This window comes from Monodelphis domestica, chromosome 6 (genome assembly GCF_027887165.1).
Source record: "Monodelphis domestica isolate mMonDom1 chromosome 6, mMonDom1.pri, whole genome shotgun sequence".
Lineage (NCBI taxonomy): Eukaryota > Metazoa > Chordata > Mammalia > Didelphimorphia > Didelphidae > Monodelphis > Monodelphis domestica.
Genome location: NC_077232.1, coordinates 207,227,017 through 207,246,093, shown reverse-complemented (window position 1 = coordinate 207,246,093; position 19,077 = coordinate 207,227,017). Strand labels below are relative to the sequence as shown.

The window sequence follows — 19,077 nt, the reverse complement described above, 5'->3', positions numbered from 1 at the left end:
ATACATTTCCAGACTAACCCAAAAAACTACTTTTTAGCCTTAACCTTCCTGGACAAGCTCAAAAACAGAGATAAATTTGTTTGTCTCTCTTCTGTATCAAGTGACCAACAGAAACATGGAATGTGAGTTCACTGAAGACATATGCCCCTGTCATACAGAATATCCAGAACTGAATCCAAATGGGAGGGTTTTGTCATAGAGAATTTTGAAATCTATGAGGTTCAAGGTCAGTACTGTGGATAGTTTGGCATGATGTGTAATGGATGATTCTGCAGTGGCTATTTATAAGTAGGGGACATTCCTAAATCATGGACTGTGTCTACTTCAATTTTTTATTTGTTAAGTAGAAAAGTTATTGTTAGTTTCTCCATTTAAGATTTCTTCTGTTTTTTTTAAGGTAATTTCTGAGAAAGGAATTAATCCAGAATAATGGAATAAAATTGCATTTTATTTATCTGCCATTTGAACAAATCAATATATAATCAGCTAGATAAGTGGAAAATTCATTGCATTCATTTGATTCACATAATTTTATAAAAATATTAAAACTATATTATAGAATTCAAATAAAATGAGTATCAATTTCTTCCATTTTACAGTGGTTTTAAAGTTTAATTTTCTGTTAAAAACAGTTTTAATTGATTTTGTTCTTCAAGTATTACTGCCCTGTCTTTGGGATACTTTGACCTGAAAGGAGACACCTAAATATAAAATCATTCCATGCAAGGGAATAAGTAGTTATCATAGAGTTAAAAGAAAAATAGGAGGGCAAAATTAATTTTTAAAGCAAAATGAGGCTTAGAGTCTGTCTTCAGAGGACTAATGTAGGCAGGCAATTGATATGGTTAATGGATTGTTCATTGTGGCTATAAAATAGTGTTAGAGGGAACCTGGCAAGAAAGAGGCTAGCTGATAACATAGTTTAACAGGTTCATATTTAAGGCTCCAAAACTAAGTTGGCTGTGATGCAAGTTTCTTCTATTACTTTATTCTTTCTACTTCTGGAAATAATCAAATTGGGTATATACAAAAATTAAGGTAATATAAATACTAGTGTCTCTGGTGATAGGGAATGAACCAACTGAACAAGAGCCTTAATTATACTTTTGTTGTCTTGAATTGTTCTCTAATTGTTTCTTGTTTGTCTTGTCTTCCCTACAAAACTCTAAGAGCTGTGTCTTAATAATAGAAGTAATGAGATTGCTTTTCTTCTGAACATACCAAGACCTACAACCCCAAATGAGCACTATCTATCAATGAAATAACTTATTTCAGCATTGCTGCTATTGCTGAAAACATGTTATCTCTGCAAATTGTCCTTAGAAAATATTATTACCTAGAATACAAAAATATTCTTACCCTTTGTTTTTTGTTATTGTTATGTTTTATGGGCTCCTCAGCAGTCAAGTGAAACCTCAGGAGCCTTTTTAGAATGATGCTTTTAAAACCATAAAACAAAACACATAAACTTACAAAGGAAACCAATTATGTTGAAATAATTATTCAAAATATAAAATATAAGTTCACCTGCTCCAGGTAAAGAACCTTGCTTTATTGAATTTATATTTGAAAGAGATTTGTAAGGTTATTTAATACCACTCTTTCCATCTGGTTATTAAAACACTTGCATACCAATTAACAGTTATATTTTGCAGCCCATTCTTTTCTATGCTTTCTACATTTTTGTCCTGAGAATCTCTGCTAAATACCAATTACATCAGAGTAACTTTATTGATAGCATTCCCCTGATCTTCATCTTTATATAGTAACCTTAGCCTAAAGGCAAGAAGTTGATAGGGATTTTTAACTTGGATTTCATAAAGTTATTTGTTTTTAAATATTGTTAATTGTGAATATGAAAAATTTCAACAGAACTGATTGAATGAAAAAGCTTAATATGCTACTCTGCGGTAACTCTTCCACTAGACTATACACGTTTTGATGCCAGGGATTAATGGTTGTAATTCTTATTATACTTAGTACACTTTTATGTACCCAGTAAGCACTTAATAAATACTTTATGTGTTGAAATTGGATAACACACAAGATAAGCAAATTAACTAATTTTAATTCTTATTCTCTTTATATTAATATCTTTAATTCTTTTGACCCCTTGATGCTAAAATTTCTCCTACTCCTTTCATTATAGTACTCAATTTTTCTGTTTCTTTACTGACACTTGTCTGTTTTATTTGATAGATACCTGCTCTTCCTTTTGCCCCTAATTACTTTTTTTCTTTTCCTTCTCTTACTTTAAACATTTAAATTATTTTTTTCAATTATCCGGCATTCACTTTTTCCCCTCTCATCTCATCCCACCCACTTTAGAGAAAGAACACACCTCTGTATCACATAAGCATAATCAAGCATGATAAATTCCCGAATGTGTGTCTCCTTCATTGTCTTCTTAATTCTATTCCCATACATATGCCTACTGTCTCTTAGTTGGCATCCTATCATCACTTCAAAAACTCAAAAGAGAAATTATCACATTACTGAAAGTAATCTTGCCAGCACACATGGCAGCGTTTCTGTACTTACAGAGTGGCTACCATAAGATTTTGAGGCCAGACAAAAAATGAAGGAAGAGGAAAAAGGAGGAGGAGGAAGAAAAGATAATCATCCATGGTCAACCTTCATGTGATGAGGTTCTCTGAACACAACCAGATTGTGCCATAGAGAATTGCCAAACGGAGCAGCTCGGTGGTGCAGTGGATTAAGAGCCAGGGTTATGTATGGAAGACCCTGGTCAAATCTGGCCTTAGACACTTCCTGTCTTTTTGACACTGGGAAAATCCTTTAAACCCCATTGCCTAGCCCTTACCACTCTTCTGCCTTAGAACCAATATGCAATATTGATTCAAAGATGGAAATTCAAGCCTTAAATAAATAGAGAAAAAGTCTATTGCTTATTCTATACTTGAACGTGTCCCCTATCATAGAAACCGACCAGTACTAACATTCTACATAAAGTCATTTTTTATTACCATGGAATGCAAAATCAGAGGATTTGGTGGATCCTTAAAATGGGAATACTGAATTTGCCAACTATATCATGATTTCAATGAATTTTGTTCTCATTGGTTTGTTTAGTCTTCTCCTTTAGATGATTCTTGCTTATGTTGTTCAATTAATCTTCAATAGAGATCCCATTCATGGTTCTCAGGGCCTCCTCTTTACCTTGTGATCATTATGGCTATTGATCAGCCATGCAGGCAATCCAAAAGTCGTCTTTCACTCTTGTTACGTTACCAGCCTGCCTCTTTTGTTAGGTACATGCTCTCTGGTGTTCTTCATTCTTTCCCCATTTATTCATAAAAAAATAGTAAACTACTCACCTGTAATGCAGACCTCTTAATTGCCCTTTTGGTGTCTGACAGTAATTCTTCAGAGACTGGATTTCCATGACATAGCTATATAACATCACTCTACTTCTTGAATGCAAATCAAAATTATTCAATATGTCAAAGTCTTTCTATAACCTTAGTGGGCAGCATGGCTTTGTACATCCAGTGAGATATAGTGTCTTGTGGACTTAGTCCCAAAGCCCATCTCTTCTATTTACTACCTGTGCTACATAAATAAGTCATATAACTGCTGAGACTCAGACAATTTTCTTCAAACCCTTCTACTGAGTTAAATATGAGTTGTAATTTACACCAATACTCCACCAAAAAAAATATAAATTTCTCCTCTATCCTTGGAACATTTGCACTTTGATTTTTTGAGAGAAGTCCTTTGTGTTTATGATTCATAGGCATATGTGTGAATATTAGTGGTATGTGAGGGGGCAATTTGGATCAATTAAAAATGCCCTCCATGTTCTCAAAGGGAACTCAGACCATTCTTTCATCTGCTTCATTTCTGAGCGAAAGTTATTATGCATCTCTAGTGACTATCAAAGTTTTAAGAATGGAGAGAATAATACGATGGATTTTTCTACTATGTACATAGTCTCTGAAAAACCCTCTCATCCAATGGGCTTGGCATGAGGAGAATGTTGGGGGTGTGCTGGAAAAAAATACTTGACAATCCTATTTTCATATCACAAAATTGCTCTATGTAATGTTTATTTGATGATCTCATATAAAATATTTTGAAGAGGGAATTATAAGTAGTATCCATTAAAATTAAACTTATTTCAGTTCTGTATAATAACCTTTGGAAAAGGCTTTTAAAGTTCATCAATAGATATTTGGTAAGTGATCAACAATTTTAAACAAACTGAGGATTCATAAAATTTAATTTTATTCATACAATGAAATACTGTGAAAAAGTACTCTAAAATATGAAAAGCAAACTCAAAAAAATTCCAGAAAGACAATATTTTGCATTGTCCTCTATTCCTTCAAATAATGCATTAGGAATGAGTAAGAAAGTAATGGCAATTTTGTTAACTATCCAGAACAACTCAAACAAAAATCATTCCATTTAAAATGAATGTTTGAGTTCCAAATTATTCAAACACTTGCTAGAAGTCCTTTCTTTCTTTAACTTCCATAGAAAGACTTCTTCATATTCCAAAAGGTTTAGAAGGGTGCTTCACTTGTGAGTTTATTTTCTTTAGATAAATGTTCGTGTTGCAACATTCTCCATATGCTTCAAGATGATTATTGTTGATTAAAGACTTTACTGGTGGCATATTTATTGCCACCAAATGTCTGTGTTCTCTCCTTTCTGTCCCCAATTAACAAAATGTTCCATTTATTTTTTTTTAACAAACCCTCTGATGCCATTGCATTCTTTACAGGATAGTCATGATAAACTGAAGTCTATTGTACTGTTTTCTATGGTGAAGAAAATCTCCAGGCGGCATGGCACTTAAAAGAACATGCAAATGTTATTCCATGTCCTTCAGAACACCATAAAAGTGTTGTTCTACTGGAATCTGAAAATAATAAAATCTATTTCAATACCTTGTGACTCATCCATTATGATTTTTTAAATTTTTCATTGCAAAACTTGAATGCATTATAAGACAGTTAAATATTTTCATATCTTGCCTCTTCTATTCACTATCATGAAAATATATGAGCTGAATATTATATATGAAAATGAGTTGAAATATAACACCTGAATTCCTTTTATTGTATTTTAAGAAAAAAGTAAAAGTAATTATGAAACTTTCTTTATACTTCTATCCCTTCCAGCTATCATTATATCCCTCACCTAACTTTCATGACCAAAACTAATAAACAAAGTCTTTTGTTGCTTCAATTTTTTTACTAAACTTTCATTTATCAAACCTTTCAATCTTTATGTCCCACAAATATTTATAGTAATATTTAAACCAGTTTTTAAACATAAAAATTGTTAATATTCCTATTTACCATAAGCCAATTCATTGCCTTTCCCCCCTTATATTATCTCCCTTTACTTCTCATAGACCTATTGCTCCAACTTATGTTTTCTATTCCTTAAGAAGTTATTCCCCAATGTGGGCTTTCTTCTTTATCCATAGACACTCTCCTCAGTGATCTTATCAAATTTCATGCCTGCAATGAGCATTTCTATGTAAATACCTCCCAGATTTGTCTCCAAGTCTCAGAAGACTTCTAGGTCCAATTTCTTGTTGGCTGAATTCCTTTGGATTGTTCATTGTTACTTCATATTTACCATGCCTTTTACTACATTCATCATCTCCCTCACCTAAATTTATTCCTCCAACTTACTGCTCTGTCAGCAAAATCATCATTAATGCAATTGCCTACATTCATAACTGTGGAATCATCTTTAATTCATTCTTCTTCTTAAACAAATTCATTTTTTTCCAATTGTCAAGTCCTGTGTTTATTATCTTATAATATCTCTCAAAATAGGTTTTTTTCTCTCTTCTCCATTTTAAACACCATAGTTGTGTGCATTTCTCTTCTCAGCTGAACGACTTTAATAGTATTCTAATTCATCTTCCTAACTTCATTCTAGCTCCACATCAAGGTAACCTCCCTTATCTTAATGTATCAGTCACATTATACTTCTAGAGTACCAAAAAACATCAGTCCAGCCCTATCATATACCATCTGAAATACCAACCCCTTACCTTGGAAATGAATTTAATATGTGATCTAGTTTAATATTGTATAGACCTCCAATACAGTCTCACCTATCTTGCTTTTGCTTATTTTTTACGAGTTAATATAATTTTTAAATAATAAGTTTCTAAAGTTTTGTGATCTCTCTTCCTATAATCACCCATTCCCCAAGAAAGCTTGTAATATGAATATTCCTGTTTTATCATACCATACACATTTCCATATTTGTTATGTTAAAAAAAGGCACATATCACTTACACGAAGGAAAATTCATGGAGGAAATCAAGTTAAGAATAATATGCTTAAATCTCCATTGAGATCTGTCAATTCCTTCTATGGTGGTGGATGTTCTATTTTTCCCTGCACCCAATGGAGCTGTCTCAGATCCTTGAATTGCAGAAAACAGCTAAGTCATTAATACTTGACCATCATATTTTATTGCTCTTATTTGTGTATAATGTTCTTCTGCTCCTGCTCACTTTAATTTGTATCACTTCTTATAAGTGTTTCCAGGATTTTTGTGGTCATCTTAGTCATCATTTCTCATGGTTCAGTAGTATTCTGTTATAATCATACACCACAGCTTTTCCAGCCATTTCCTAATTGGTAGATATCCCTCAACTTTCCAGTTTTATCTTAAAAAAAAAAACTGTTAAAATATGTTTATACTACTAGGTCCTTTTCCCCTATCTTTAATCTTTTTGTTATATGGATTTAGTAATGATATTAAGGGATCAAATTGTGTTCAGAATTTGATGGCTCTTTAGGTGTGGGTTTGCCAAAATGGTTGTATCAGTTTGCAAAATATTGTCTTAATTTTTAATTTCATATATGCTTTCTCAGTCACATTAGATTAATATTCTTTACTTTCTATTATTATCCTGTTCTCTCTTATTGCTTTTCTTCATATAATCCCTCATACAGAAAATAGTCCCATTTCTACATCTCTTCCTTCAAGGCAACTCTACTTCCTTGATCTTTTCATATAATCCCAGGACCTAGTTAATGTTTTACTTTTTTTTCATTAAATTGAAATGTAAACACTATCAATCAATGATTTATTCTTTCACATTCTACAGTCTTAAAATTACCTTTATTGTTGCTTATAAGGACAAAAGGAGCAAGAAGAAAAATTTAAGAAGGAATCTTGATTCTTGACATTTTCAGCAAATTCATAATTTGTCTTTAACTTAAGCTTCTTCAGAGTTAAATATTCCATTTTCATGATAGATATGAGAAGGCACTGAATTATTCTGAAGTTATCTAGAACACAAATATATGACTTTAAAAATTTATGCTGCATGTTCTTTTGATCTTGAAGAAATCAAAGACAAATTACAAGTAGAGCAAAGCTTTTTAAAAAATTTCACCCTGTGATCCTATAGCTCAGAGATGTTTGAGAGGTGCCCAAAATTTTCACTTTTATTTCTCATGAAGAATCTTACCTATTATCCTGGCAACAAAAATAGTACATTTCTTTTTAGCATTATAAATTTCCCTAACATCTAGTGTATCATTTCTCATATACCACTATTACCATTTCCCCAACAACTAGAGTAGCATGGCAGATTTTGAAAGTGGCCCTTTAGAAACATTTGAAAAATAGGGTTTGTTTGCTAGCACAATTAGCTTATGGGTATATTAACCTGCTATTTATTTTAAAAATAAAAGAGGAAATAATTTCAATGATAGATAACAGAGTTCAATATGCTACAATTTTAATGCCTGATCTTTCTTAAATTGTTTTTATTTTGTTATTATCGTCATTTGTTTATTTGGAATTTCAGCCAACATTATGATGTAGGGAAGGTTTTTATTTAATTTGCCACAACTACTGTCACTAATACAAAAACCTGTCTTCTGGAAGGCAGTCTCTTTCCTGTTTTCTTATATTGAAGAGACCCAACAAAAAATATGTTTTCTACCTCTGAGAATGAGATATTGCTAACGCTGAACAACTCTAGGCTTTGTAATTTTACTCTCAAATACCATTTATAATGGAATATGACATCTTCCCTGGAACTCTTATCCTAAAACTGTTGCTTTATGGCTTATTGTAGAAAGCACTAGTAATTAACTAGATTCCTTGGATTATTTCATTGAGAAATTTTTATTATTATCTTGGTCTTTTGATCACATCTGTAATTTCATTGATGTAAGAAATTCCCAGTGAAGAAATTCCCTCTGTCAATGGAGACTTACAAATGACCTAAAATTTATCATTTTACAAACTTGCTTTTGACATTGTGAGATTACATGTTTTAACCAAGAACACTGAAATAGTGTAGGTAAAACCTAGGGCTTGAACCATAAGCTTCCTGACTTCAAGACCAACTGTTTTTTGATAGTAATATTGCTTTATAGTATCACTATCTCAAAATAAAATTGAAGGTTGGAAAATAAATGAGCTGTGCTTCTAGCAAGCTTACAGCCCCCAATGAAGGCCATGTGAAAGTGCCTCTTTGTATCTGTTTCACTTAAAATTAAGGCATTTGATGAATTGATTTGAATATTGAAAGCATCTTTTTTCAGCAGAACTATCATTATTCAGAGATTCATATATTAGGCCATTACCTGGCCTGATCACCCTTCTGCCTTAGAACCAAAACCAAGACAAAGTATTGTTTTTAAGGTGGAAAGTAAGCGTTTTTTTTTTTTTAATGGAAATCAACTGGAATTCAAGTACAAGACAGGATCATAGATATATAACTGTAAGGAACCACAAAAGTCTTCTACCACTGCTCTCTCATTTGACAGATGAAGAATCCGAGATCTAGGGTATTAAATGATTTTTCCAATCTGGCATGTAGTCATCTTCAAAAGCAGGATTTTAATGGAAGTCCTCATCCTTCTGAGTGTCACACACCCACCCCTATTCCAAATCCAGGATTTCACCTCCTATTTATTAAGAATGGTCATTAGATATTCAGAAAGGATATAGAAACCAAAGAAAATGATCTCTGTCAATGAAAACTCATATTCAGCTTCAAATCCCACTGCACAGTAAAACATTAGATTCCCTGCCAGGTATTTGTACCTAGATTAGCCCATCGAGAGCCCAACATGGTTGTAGAGGATTGAACTTGAAGAGGAGGGATTGAAGTTATTTGCAAGCTATCCCCTTCAGATATCTTTTCATGCTCCCTTTAGACTTCAAAATATTTTTAAAGCATTCTTACAGCTTCTCTTAATACAGATGACCAACCTTTCAATGCTATAGTAATTAGTTCCCATATATTATTCTGTCTCATGATAACTTATCTGGTGACTAAACTCTTGGTTTCAAGCTACATCTCCTATAAGACACTTGGCCTCAATGACATTCTAGACTTATGTTGGCAAACTTATGGCATGCATCGTGGACGGGTCTGCTCTCTTCCCTCTCTCCCCACATGCCTGAGAACTTTCCTCCCATCACCCAACCTTCTGCCCAGAAACCCAATAGGAACAGATCCTCCCTCCTCTGTCTGGGGTAAGGTGGTACTCACATGTGGCATGAGGGCTGCCATTTGGGCATTTGGTCTATATAAGGTTCACCATCACTGTTCTTGACCTACACTCCCAGTATTTCTAGCCTGCGTATGCCTGCCAAAGCCTCCACAATGACAGTATAGCCCCAGTCTTGGGTCACTTTGACAATATGTAGAGGCAGGCATAGAAGTAAGAATTAAAATTAGAATAATCATTATGGTGATTGACTATTAACTTTTAGCAGTTCATATTTTTATAACTCCTCAAGTTTTACAGTTTTCATTATTGCCACCATCCTAGACCAGTCCTGTGTCACCTCTCAATTGGACCATTATAGTAGCCCCCATTTATTCTCATGACCCTTTTTAATCCATCCTAAATTCAAATACCTATGACTTGTCTAAAGTTCAAGTTTGGCCATGTAATCACTCTCTAAAAATTTCAGTGGTTTCCTGTTACCTCTAGAACAAAATATAAATTACTATTTCATTTAAATCTCTTCTCAATCTGTCCCCTTTTTGGGATTCCAGTAACATGATGTTTCCTTTCTTGCACTCTGGGATCCAGTTATGCAGATCTACTCCCTGTTCTGATATATACTTTCCACATGTTCTCCTATATGCTCCAATACACTCCCTCATCTCTGAATATTGAAATCCTTCATATGTTTTCCCAGAAAATATGTTCCTTCTTAGTGATCTCTCATGTTTCAAGTAATTCCCTCCAAAACTATCTGTTTTCCCCATTGTGTATGCCTGATGTCATATTTACATGCTGCCAAACCTATTAAAGCATAAAAGCACCTTGAGAACATGTTTGTCTTTCTATCTCCAACACTTAACCCAGTTCCTGGCACATAGTAAGCCCTTCATAGATGTTTGAGGATTGATCATTGCATTTCACCTGCAATATCTTCCACAAATGGCCCACTGAGATGAAAAATCATACCATAACCCAGAAGTCATTCACATTACCTGAGCTCACTCTGTGAAATATATATGGCAAATGTTGCAGTGAAAACATTGTCTAGAAATTTTTGAGGGTGATTTAGGTTTGATTTTGGATTCAATTCAATTGATTTTTTTACAAGGATTTATTAATGATCTATTAAAGCAAGTCACCCTGCCAAGTGCTCATTACATAAGGATAAATAAAATAGTGTCAGCAATCAATAAGGTTTTATATTTTCCTGGAGGAACCAACCAGAAGTTGAAAGTCATGGGAAATAATTAAAAAAAAGTAGAATGTCCTGAGGAGTCAAAGGAGGACGAGAAGAAAGGGGATTATTCTTTCTCCTTCCTTTATATCTATGTCTATATGTATGTATATCAGTGTAAAATCAAGTAGAAATTACATATGTGTATATATATATCACATATATATATATTTATACACACATGTACAATTTTACACATATATACATAATTATGTACACATATATAATAGCATATTATATATCACATAGATATTACATAGATTTTATACACATATATACATAATTTCCACTTGATTTTACTCTGAACTTATTGAAGCCAACTTGAGACCCTTGGAGCACAGTCCCATCTGGAGACAGAATAAAGAGGGATGGCAACCTATAGAAACTTGATAAGATCTAGTCTCTGCCTTTTGGGACACAATGGTCCAGTTGTTAAGTGAACAAACTAAAGTGGAAAATTCATGTCGTTATTTAGATACTTTTCACAAATATATAGAATGTTTGCTTATATTATACAGACCAAACTCTCATCCTTTCAGTTTTTGCCTTTTTTCTCTCTTTTTTGGAAGGCAGGAAAAGTAAGGAACTATTTATTGTTTTGTATTCATTTCTATGCTGGCAAATGTATATTTGTTATTTCAAAAGCTGCAATGTTCAGAATGATATTCATATATTAGAGATAAAAACAAACTACATTCTTTTCTTTTTTGATAAACAAATCATGTTTGTTTTGACACAGACTTAGGATAAACCATAAGTAAATAGTCAATCGAGGTTCATGCTGAAACATAACAATTTCCATTTGCTTTTTCCTCAGTGTGCAACAATATTTCATCTGTTCAGTCTTCCCAGATGTAGTGGCTAATTTGCTGTTGATTTAATAAGATAATATATCCTGTGTCCACAAACTTTCAGAGCACATATCATGTTGAAATTAGACCATAATCTTTGTTTATCTAGAATGGCAGTCTATATAGGAAATAAATAGAATACTTTTAAGTTAAGATTTCAGAGTATTTTATAAATAATCCTTTTATTTTAGTGATATAGAGAGAGACCTAAATTATTAAATAATTTAAAGCATTCTCTTTAGGGGAATTGAGTAGGAACACTTTTGGTCAATAAATCTAACTTGAAACATGGATGAATGTTTGTAATTTTCTCTACAAGAACTTGGGTAGCAATAAAGGAAACATCATCCTAAGAAGTACAATTGTGTCCTTTTCTTGTCTAAATATGTTTTTTTTTTCTCCAACAGTATGAAGGAAGCTGGATTAAGTCATAAACAGTGGAGGGGTCCTCTTTCATCCAGCTGCAAGCAATGTCCAGTAGTTTACACCAATCCTGTTTGTGGATCAGATGGTCACACTTACTCTTCACAGGTAAAAACTGATATTATCATTCAATTGATAATTCATTATTATTATTTTTATATTTTCCCATGATTACATGATTCATGTTGTTTCCCTCCTCTTTCCTTCCTCCCTCCTGTACTTGAGAGGCAATTCCACTGGGTTATATATGTATTATCACTCAAAACCTATTTCCATGTTATTCGTTTTTATAATAGAGTAATCTTTTAAAACCAAAGCCCCAAATCTTATGCCTATGTAAACAAGTGATAAATCACATGTTCCTTCTGCATTTCTACTTCAACAGTTCTTTCTCTAGCTGTGGATAGCATTCTTTTTCATAAGTCTCTCAGAATTGCCCTGGATCATCACATCGCTTTTAGTAGCTAAGTCTATTACATTTGATCATCCCACAATATTTCCGTTACTGTGTATAATGTTCTCCTGGTTCTATTTATTTCACTCTGTATTAGTTCATGTAAATATTTCCAGTTCTTACAGAAATCAACTGGTTTATAATTCCTTATAGCACAATAGTATTCCCTCACCAACAACAATCACCATTTTTTCAGCCAGTCCCTAGTCAAGGGACATCCCCTCCTTACTCTCCATTTTTTTTTGCCACCACAAAAAGTACAGCTATAAATATTTTTGTACAAACATATCCATCTCCATTTTTTTTATCTCTTTGGGAAACAAATCTAGTAATGGTATTGCTGGATCACTCAACTAATAATTTTACACTAATAATGAAGTTTAAAATAAGAGCTCCCTTCCAAAGCAAAAGATCTGAAATCATAGGATATAGTGGTGGGAGGCATCTCAGAGTTCATATGTTTCAAATGCTGGACCTAAAGAAGATCTCTAAACTGTTCTTTCTTGTTTTTATTTATCTCTAGCTCTAAATCCTTTTCTCTTTTCCTTGTTTCATTTTTGTTCAATAACAAATGATTGGTCACAGAATCTTGAAAACATCATTGCTGTAAATTATGGTTATCCTTTACCAGTATTATTTATTCCAAACCAAATTTCTAAGAGTCAAAGACTTAGGTTACAAATAAGCCTCAAAAATTAAAGAACTAAATACTAAAAAAATATTCCCATAATTGCTGATATAGAGGAAGAGCAGAAATCTTAATATAAATAGAATCCTAAATGTCTGCACTTATATCTTCTCATTTGTGAATGCTAAATCCTGATAGATTTTCAAAGTCTCTCTTAATCTATCCCCCTCTTACCTTTCCTAAAACTAAACTTGCTGTTTCTCCCATACTGCACTCCATCTCCTTTCTCCACTGCATTTTCATTGGCTGTCGCCAGTCTGAAATTCTCCACCTTTCCTCATTTCTGCCTTATGGCTGCCTTTAAATCCTAACCAAAATCCTGACTTTTACAGAAAACTCTTCCCAGTACCATTTCTTTCTAGGGCCTTCTTCTGACGATTATTTTCAATTTATCCTATATAAAACTTGTTTGGACATATGTTTTTTTTTTTAAATTATGTTGTCTCATCTATTAGACTGTAAGCTACCAGACAGAAAGACTATCTTTTATGTTTTTTGTCTTTCTTTGTATTCCCAGCACTTATCACAATGTCTGTCACATAGTATATGCTTAATAAATGTCTGTTGACTTATAGCAGACCTTTTGTGATAACACGAATTATTAGTAGTTTCTCTGAATTACTTTCTGTCTTTTGTATATGCTTTCCATTTTCTTAGGATCATTAACAATATAAATTTAGAGCTGAAAGGGACTACAGAGGTGAACCATTCCAAATGTCTCCTGAAAGGTGGGGGAACTGAGCCTCAGAGAAATGAAATGACGTGTCACCAAATCACAGTGCTAATACCTCCAATATATTTTTATTCTTAGCCTTTGACTACAGTAAAATATAATCTTCTTGAGGGCAGGGATTGCTTCATGTTTATTTTTGTTTCCTTATGTCTTGTACATGAATTTGAAATATGTTTTTTAGTTAAAGGTGAGCCACATTTTTAGAGTAGTAGCTACTATGTTTCAGTATGTGTGGGAAAATAGAGAATATTAGATCCAAACATAACTCTAAATGAATATTCTAATTAATTTTATTTGCAGTTATACTATGTTCCTTAACATTCCAGAATCTCTATTCTTAGGTTCACTTCTAGAAATAATAACATATGACTATGATAAGAGAAGTAAACTGGATAATTTGGGAAGAACTTAAAATGTGTGTACATTGTATGTATAATGGATATAATTATAAAGCATATAAATATAAATATTATAAATAACCATTGTGTTTCATGATTTCTGCCTATGCATATCATGAGGAAAAGAATGAAGAAATATTATAGACAACTGATTTTTAAAGAAAGATATATTAGAGACAATAAGTAGTGTCATGAAAAGAGTTATGCATTTGAAGTTGAGACTTTTAACATTTAAATAGCTATATAACTATGCCATCTCTATGCTCTGTTTTATTACCTATAAAATGGGAATAATATTATTCATATCACTTTTTACAATATTATTTCATGACATTTTCTTACACTATTATTGTATGGAATATATCTTGTGAATCTTTAAGTACTAGGTAAATGTGAATTTTTATTACTGTTTTGATAACTCAGTGGATCTGTGATTTCATTGAAATGTATTCATCCTCCACTGGTGCAGATTATAACCTACTCATCCCAGACTATTTTTGTGCGTATCCACCAATAAATCCTCCACAAAAGATGTATTCAATTCACTGAAATCCTTCTATTAAGTTTTTAAATAATAATAATAAATATAATCTGATATCATCAATATTTTAATTAGAAATGAACTATGTGATGTTTACAATTCATGAAGCACTGCAGCCTCTGAACAGAAATAAATATCACCATGAAATCAGTGGAGAAAAAAGAGTTATGATGTGTGTGTGTTTGTGTGTGTGTGTGTGTGTGTGTGTGTGTGTGTTTGTGTCTGTGTTTGATATAGTGAGAGACTGAAAAAGTAAGTGATTCGGCAAATGGGACACATTGGAAGTAGGGAATTTTAAAGATGAAGTGGAATACATTGTCATCAAATCAACATGCAAGTGAAAAAGATAAGATTGCTTTTTTGGCTTGACACATGATTCTGATTATTGCACCACCAAAGTAAAGGAGTAATCAAGAAAGTTTAACAGAATTGAATCATTATTATGTCTTTCTCAAGCTACTGTTAAGGTAACCTCTTTCTATTAAATATTAGATTTGTTGAGTGTTACATTTCTTTGCAGTCTCAAATTGGAACCATGGAAATAGGCTGTCATAGAATAAAACCAGAAAGTTGAGTGTCTTGATTGCCAAGCCACTGGAATTTGCTTAGTTTTCATTACATTTGAGAAAGCTAGGTGACATAGAGATCAGAGCACTGGTTCTAGAATCAGAGAGGTCTAAGTTCAAATCCAATCTCATACTCTTTATAAGTTTATTATCTATCTATCTATCTATCTATCTATCTATCTATCTATCTATCTATCTATCTATCTTTCTATATATCTTTCTATCCACCTATCTATCTATGCCTGAGCAACACTTAACTTTTGTCTGTCTCAGTTTCTTCCAGTGAAACAGGGATCATAATAACACCAACTTTTTATGAATAATTTTATGAATAATTTATGAATAATAAAAAACAAACTAATATTTTAAAGTGCATAGGTGCTTAATAATTGTCCTTATCTTTTTCCTTCATTCCTTCCTTCCTTTCTTCCTTCTTTCCTTTCTCTCTTCCTACCTGCTTTTTTCCATAACTTAAAATTGTGATGAGATACATTTAGAATAGAATGTATTTGCCTCCTATTCATATCCACTTATGCATATTCGCATGTGTAGAGGTTACATATATAAATCTGTTAGAAATACCTCCTATTTCCACCTCTGTGTTCCAGGTGGTAGAATCATATATAAATAGTAAATTGTTAGAAATGTCTGACATTCTTCAACAGCACACTTAAAATATCTACACACAAATAAATAAAAAGTTGAGAAATAAATATTTGAAAACATGTTGTAAATATTTTGCCATTCAAAAGGAGAATAACATTTTAAATGTCCTCTGGCATTTCTCCCCTTAAAACATACAGGATCAATTTCTTCAGATATTTTTATTTCTTCTTTTATAAAGGACCCTATTTCCTGTATACATTCCAATTCATTAATTCAAGAATATCAAAATAAAAAGTTGCTAAAGATTGTTTGAGAGGCAATCAGTCTTGAAATTGACATGAAAGATGGATATCCCTGTTCCTTTACTTCAGGCAAAGTTTATTGTGATTGTGTCGTCAAGCTCCAGTAAGAGCTGAGGATTGTTCTGCAATCTAGTGATAGTCTCTTACCAGGAATAGATTTGTCAATGACTAGTGCAAATTGTACAATGCATTCTCAGAGTACAAGTCAATAAACAGCATCAGGGTTATAGAATTAAGCAGGGCAGCACTAGCATAATTTCCCCAGAGATCCCTCTTTGGGAATAATCTAGCCTCCTCTCTATCAGATTTAGTCATGCTCTGCCATGCTTAGCACTGAACTCAATGATTGTAAACTCGACAAAAATGTCTCATAGTTTTAAGAAGCTATAGAGGGAAAAGAAAGATGCATATAGGTTAGAAGCATACAACCCAGTATTCAAAATTTGCTCTATGTATACTGTTCTGCTATCATCTAATAAATTTAGTATTTTTCTCAGATGATATAACCAAGAGAAGCAAAAGCAATTTAAGTCAACATATTCATTTGATAACTTTCTTAGTAATTCTAGCTTATATGAAGTATAGAATGAATTCTATTTAAAGTTCTAAATTACTATTGTTATATTTTCATATTTTAACCTTATCTTAATATTTGAAATAATCACTTAGTGGAATATGTGTGTATATACATATATATGCATATATTTATCTATACATATTTGGTGTGTGAAGCAGAGTGATATTATAGAAATTACCTTGACCTTTGAATCAGAAGACCTTATTCTGGTCCTACATCTGCTCTGATAATATGAAGTTTACCTTGAAGCAGGTACTTTAATTTACCTGGGCTTCATTGTGTTCATATTATTATAAAGGAACTATACTAAATGATCTATAATATCTGAATTCAGATACTTATTTAAGATCCTTCCAAAATTATCATTCTACAAAAGAACTATGATGAAGAGTTAAGGAATATGATAAGGTTTGCATGAATCAACAAAATAATAAACTTCTTTTAATGAGCTTACTGTTCAATCTATGAAGACTTTACATCTGCTGGAAGGATTTCTTTATGGTTGGAAAAAGAGGAAATTTTTTCCCAAGAAAATCATTAAAATATGAGCTCTTGAAGAATCTAGATAATTGTTATTTTTTTAATGTATGCCTAGATTGTACCACAGTGTCTGAAACCTAATATAAGTATAATAAATTATTGTTGATTTAATATTGTCTGAGGAAATGGGAACAACTTGAGTTGCCTTGACATTTTGATCTATGTAATAGCTTGATCAAAATTTCATCCTACTCCATTGCAAGCTTCATTAATTTAGGAATTTTCTGTAATAGCATTGAGTACCATGTGAGCTCTGAGACTCAATCTCTTACTGTCTACTTATAAAGTACAAAGAAAGTAGAAAGAATTGAATGGCATAAAAAAGGTAGATATTGTGGAATGTGGTTAACAGAATCACAGAATTTTGAATTCTAAGGAATTTCAGCAATTGTCTGTTCCAATTAAAATGGAAAGGACCAAGGAAACAGAAGGAATTGTATAGGATTTAATATGGTATAGTCAAAGATAACAATATGGGTAGATAGTAAATATTGTTAGATAATTTACTGAATCTTGGAGTCAGAAGCAATAACTTATTCATTCCAAATAACATTTTAAAAATTCCTACTACATTCAAATAGATGAATCTAGTCTTTGTTTGTAGATCTCTAATAAGAGGGATCTAATCATAATAAACTGGCTAGTATTTACTGAGTAGTGATGTGCCAGGAACACAAAAATACTTTTACATTACTACTTCCCTTTTTGAAAACTTCAATTTTCTACAACATTTTTTTCATTATATTAAGTCTAAATTTTCTACATTTCACCGTTTCACACAGTATGCCTGCACACACACACGTGTGTGTGTGTATATATATATATATATATGTATATACATATATATATATATATATATATGTTGGTGTATATATACAAAATGAACCAGGTAAAGTAATTCATTCCTATAACAATCTTGATAATACCTGAAGACAGATTTCATGACCTCCTAAGATATCCATTATTCCATTGCTATGGATAGTCATTGTTTTAGTCCAGCTCATAGCACAACAGTAAGTCCTTATTCTACATTATTGTTGACCTTCTATTTACATAGATCATTTATAAATGATACAACCTATGTGTTCAAGTCCCTGCTGTGACTCATTTAATATTTTTTGTGTTGTAGCACAACCCTCAGTCTACTCTTGCTTTGTGGGAAGTTCTCTTCCTTTTTAGGATGTTCTTGACTTTGATGATAGCCTGTATAACAATGCAAAATGCAAATTATTTTCAATAATATTGTGTAAATTAATCACAATTAATGCATTTTCATGGTTCTTTGGGTGACCTGTAATTTTGATTTCATTGATAGTATATTATTCAAATATACTAATAATTCTGGACTTTTGCCAAAATGGCATAATTTAAAATATTCCTTTTGCCAAACCTGCTTTAATGTCCTCTTTTAATTCTTTCAATTTCTGGGCTCATTTCATTGTCTAATTACAGAAGCCATTAACCAAACAGATATCCATAAAATAGCTCATATACATTCAGCTGCATATAACATTCTCACCAAAACTGAATCTTCATGCACTTTGATTTTTTCCTGTAAGGAAATTTTAAGTGGACATGCATCTCACTGAAGCAGCCTCTTAGAATTCTTGGGCTAATTCAATATCTTGTAAACAAGAACATTGTTTGAACCTCACAATCTGTTACACTCATTATTCCAT

At 32.3% G+C, this 19,077-nt stretch overlaps 1 protein-coding gene across 3 annotated transcripts in view; it reads left to right on the top strand.

Annotated features, from left to right (window-relative positions):
• SPOCK3 (SPARC (osteonectin), cwcv and kazal like domains proteoglycan 3) overlaps positions 1–19,077 on the top strand; it is a 611,292-nt gene that overhangs the window by 375,073 nt on the left and 217,142 nt on the right. For all 3 annotated transcript variants that reach the window (XM_056802868.1, XM_056802867.1, XM_001365818.4), the window contains one exon: positions 11,978–12,101. In XM_056802868.1, coding sequence (XP_056658846.1) covers positions 11,978–12,101 — 124 coding nt within the window. The remainder of the gene's footprint in view (positions 1–11,977; positions 12,102–19,077) is intronic.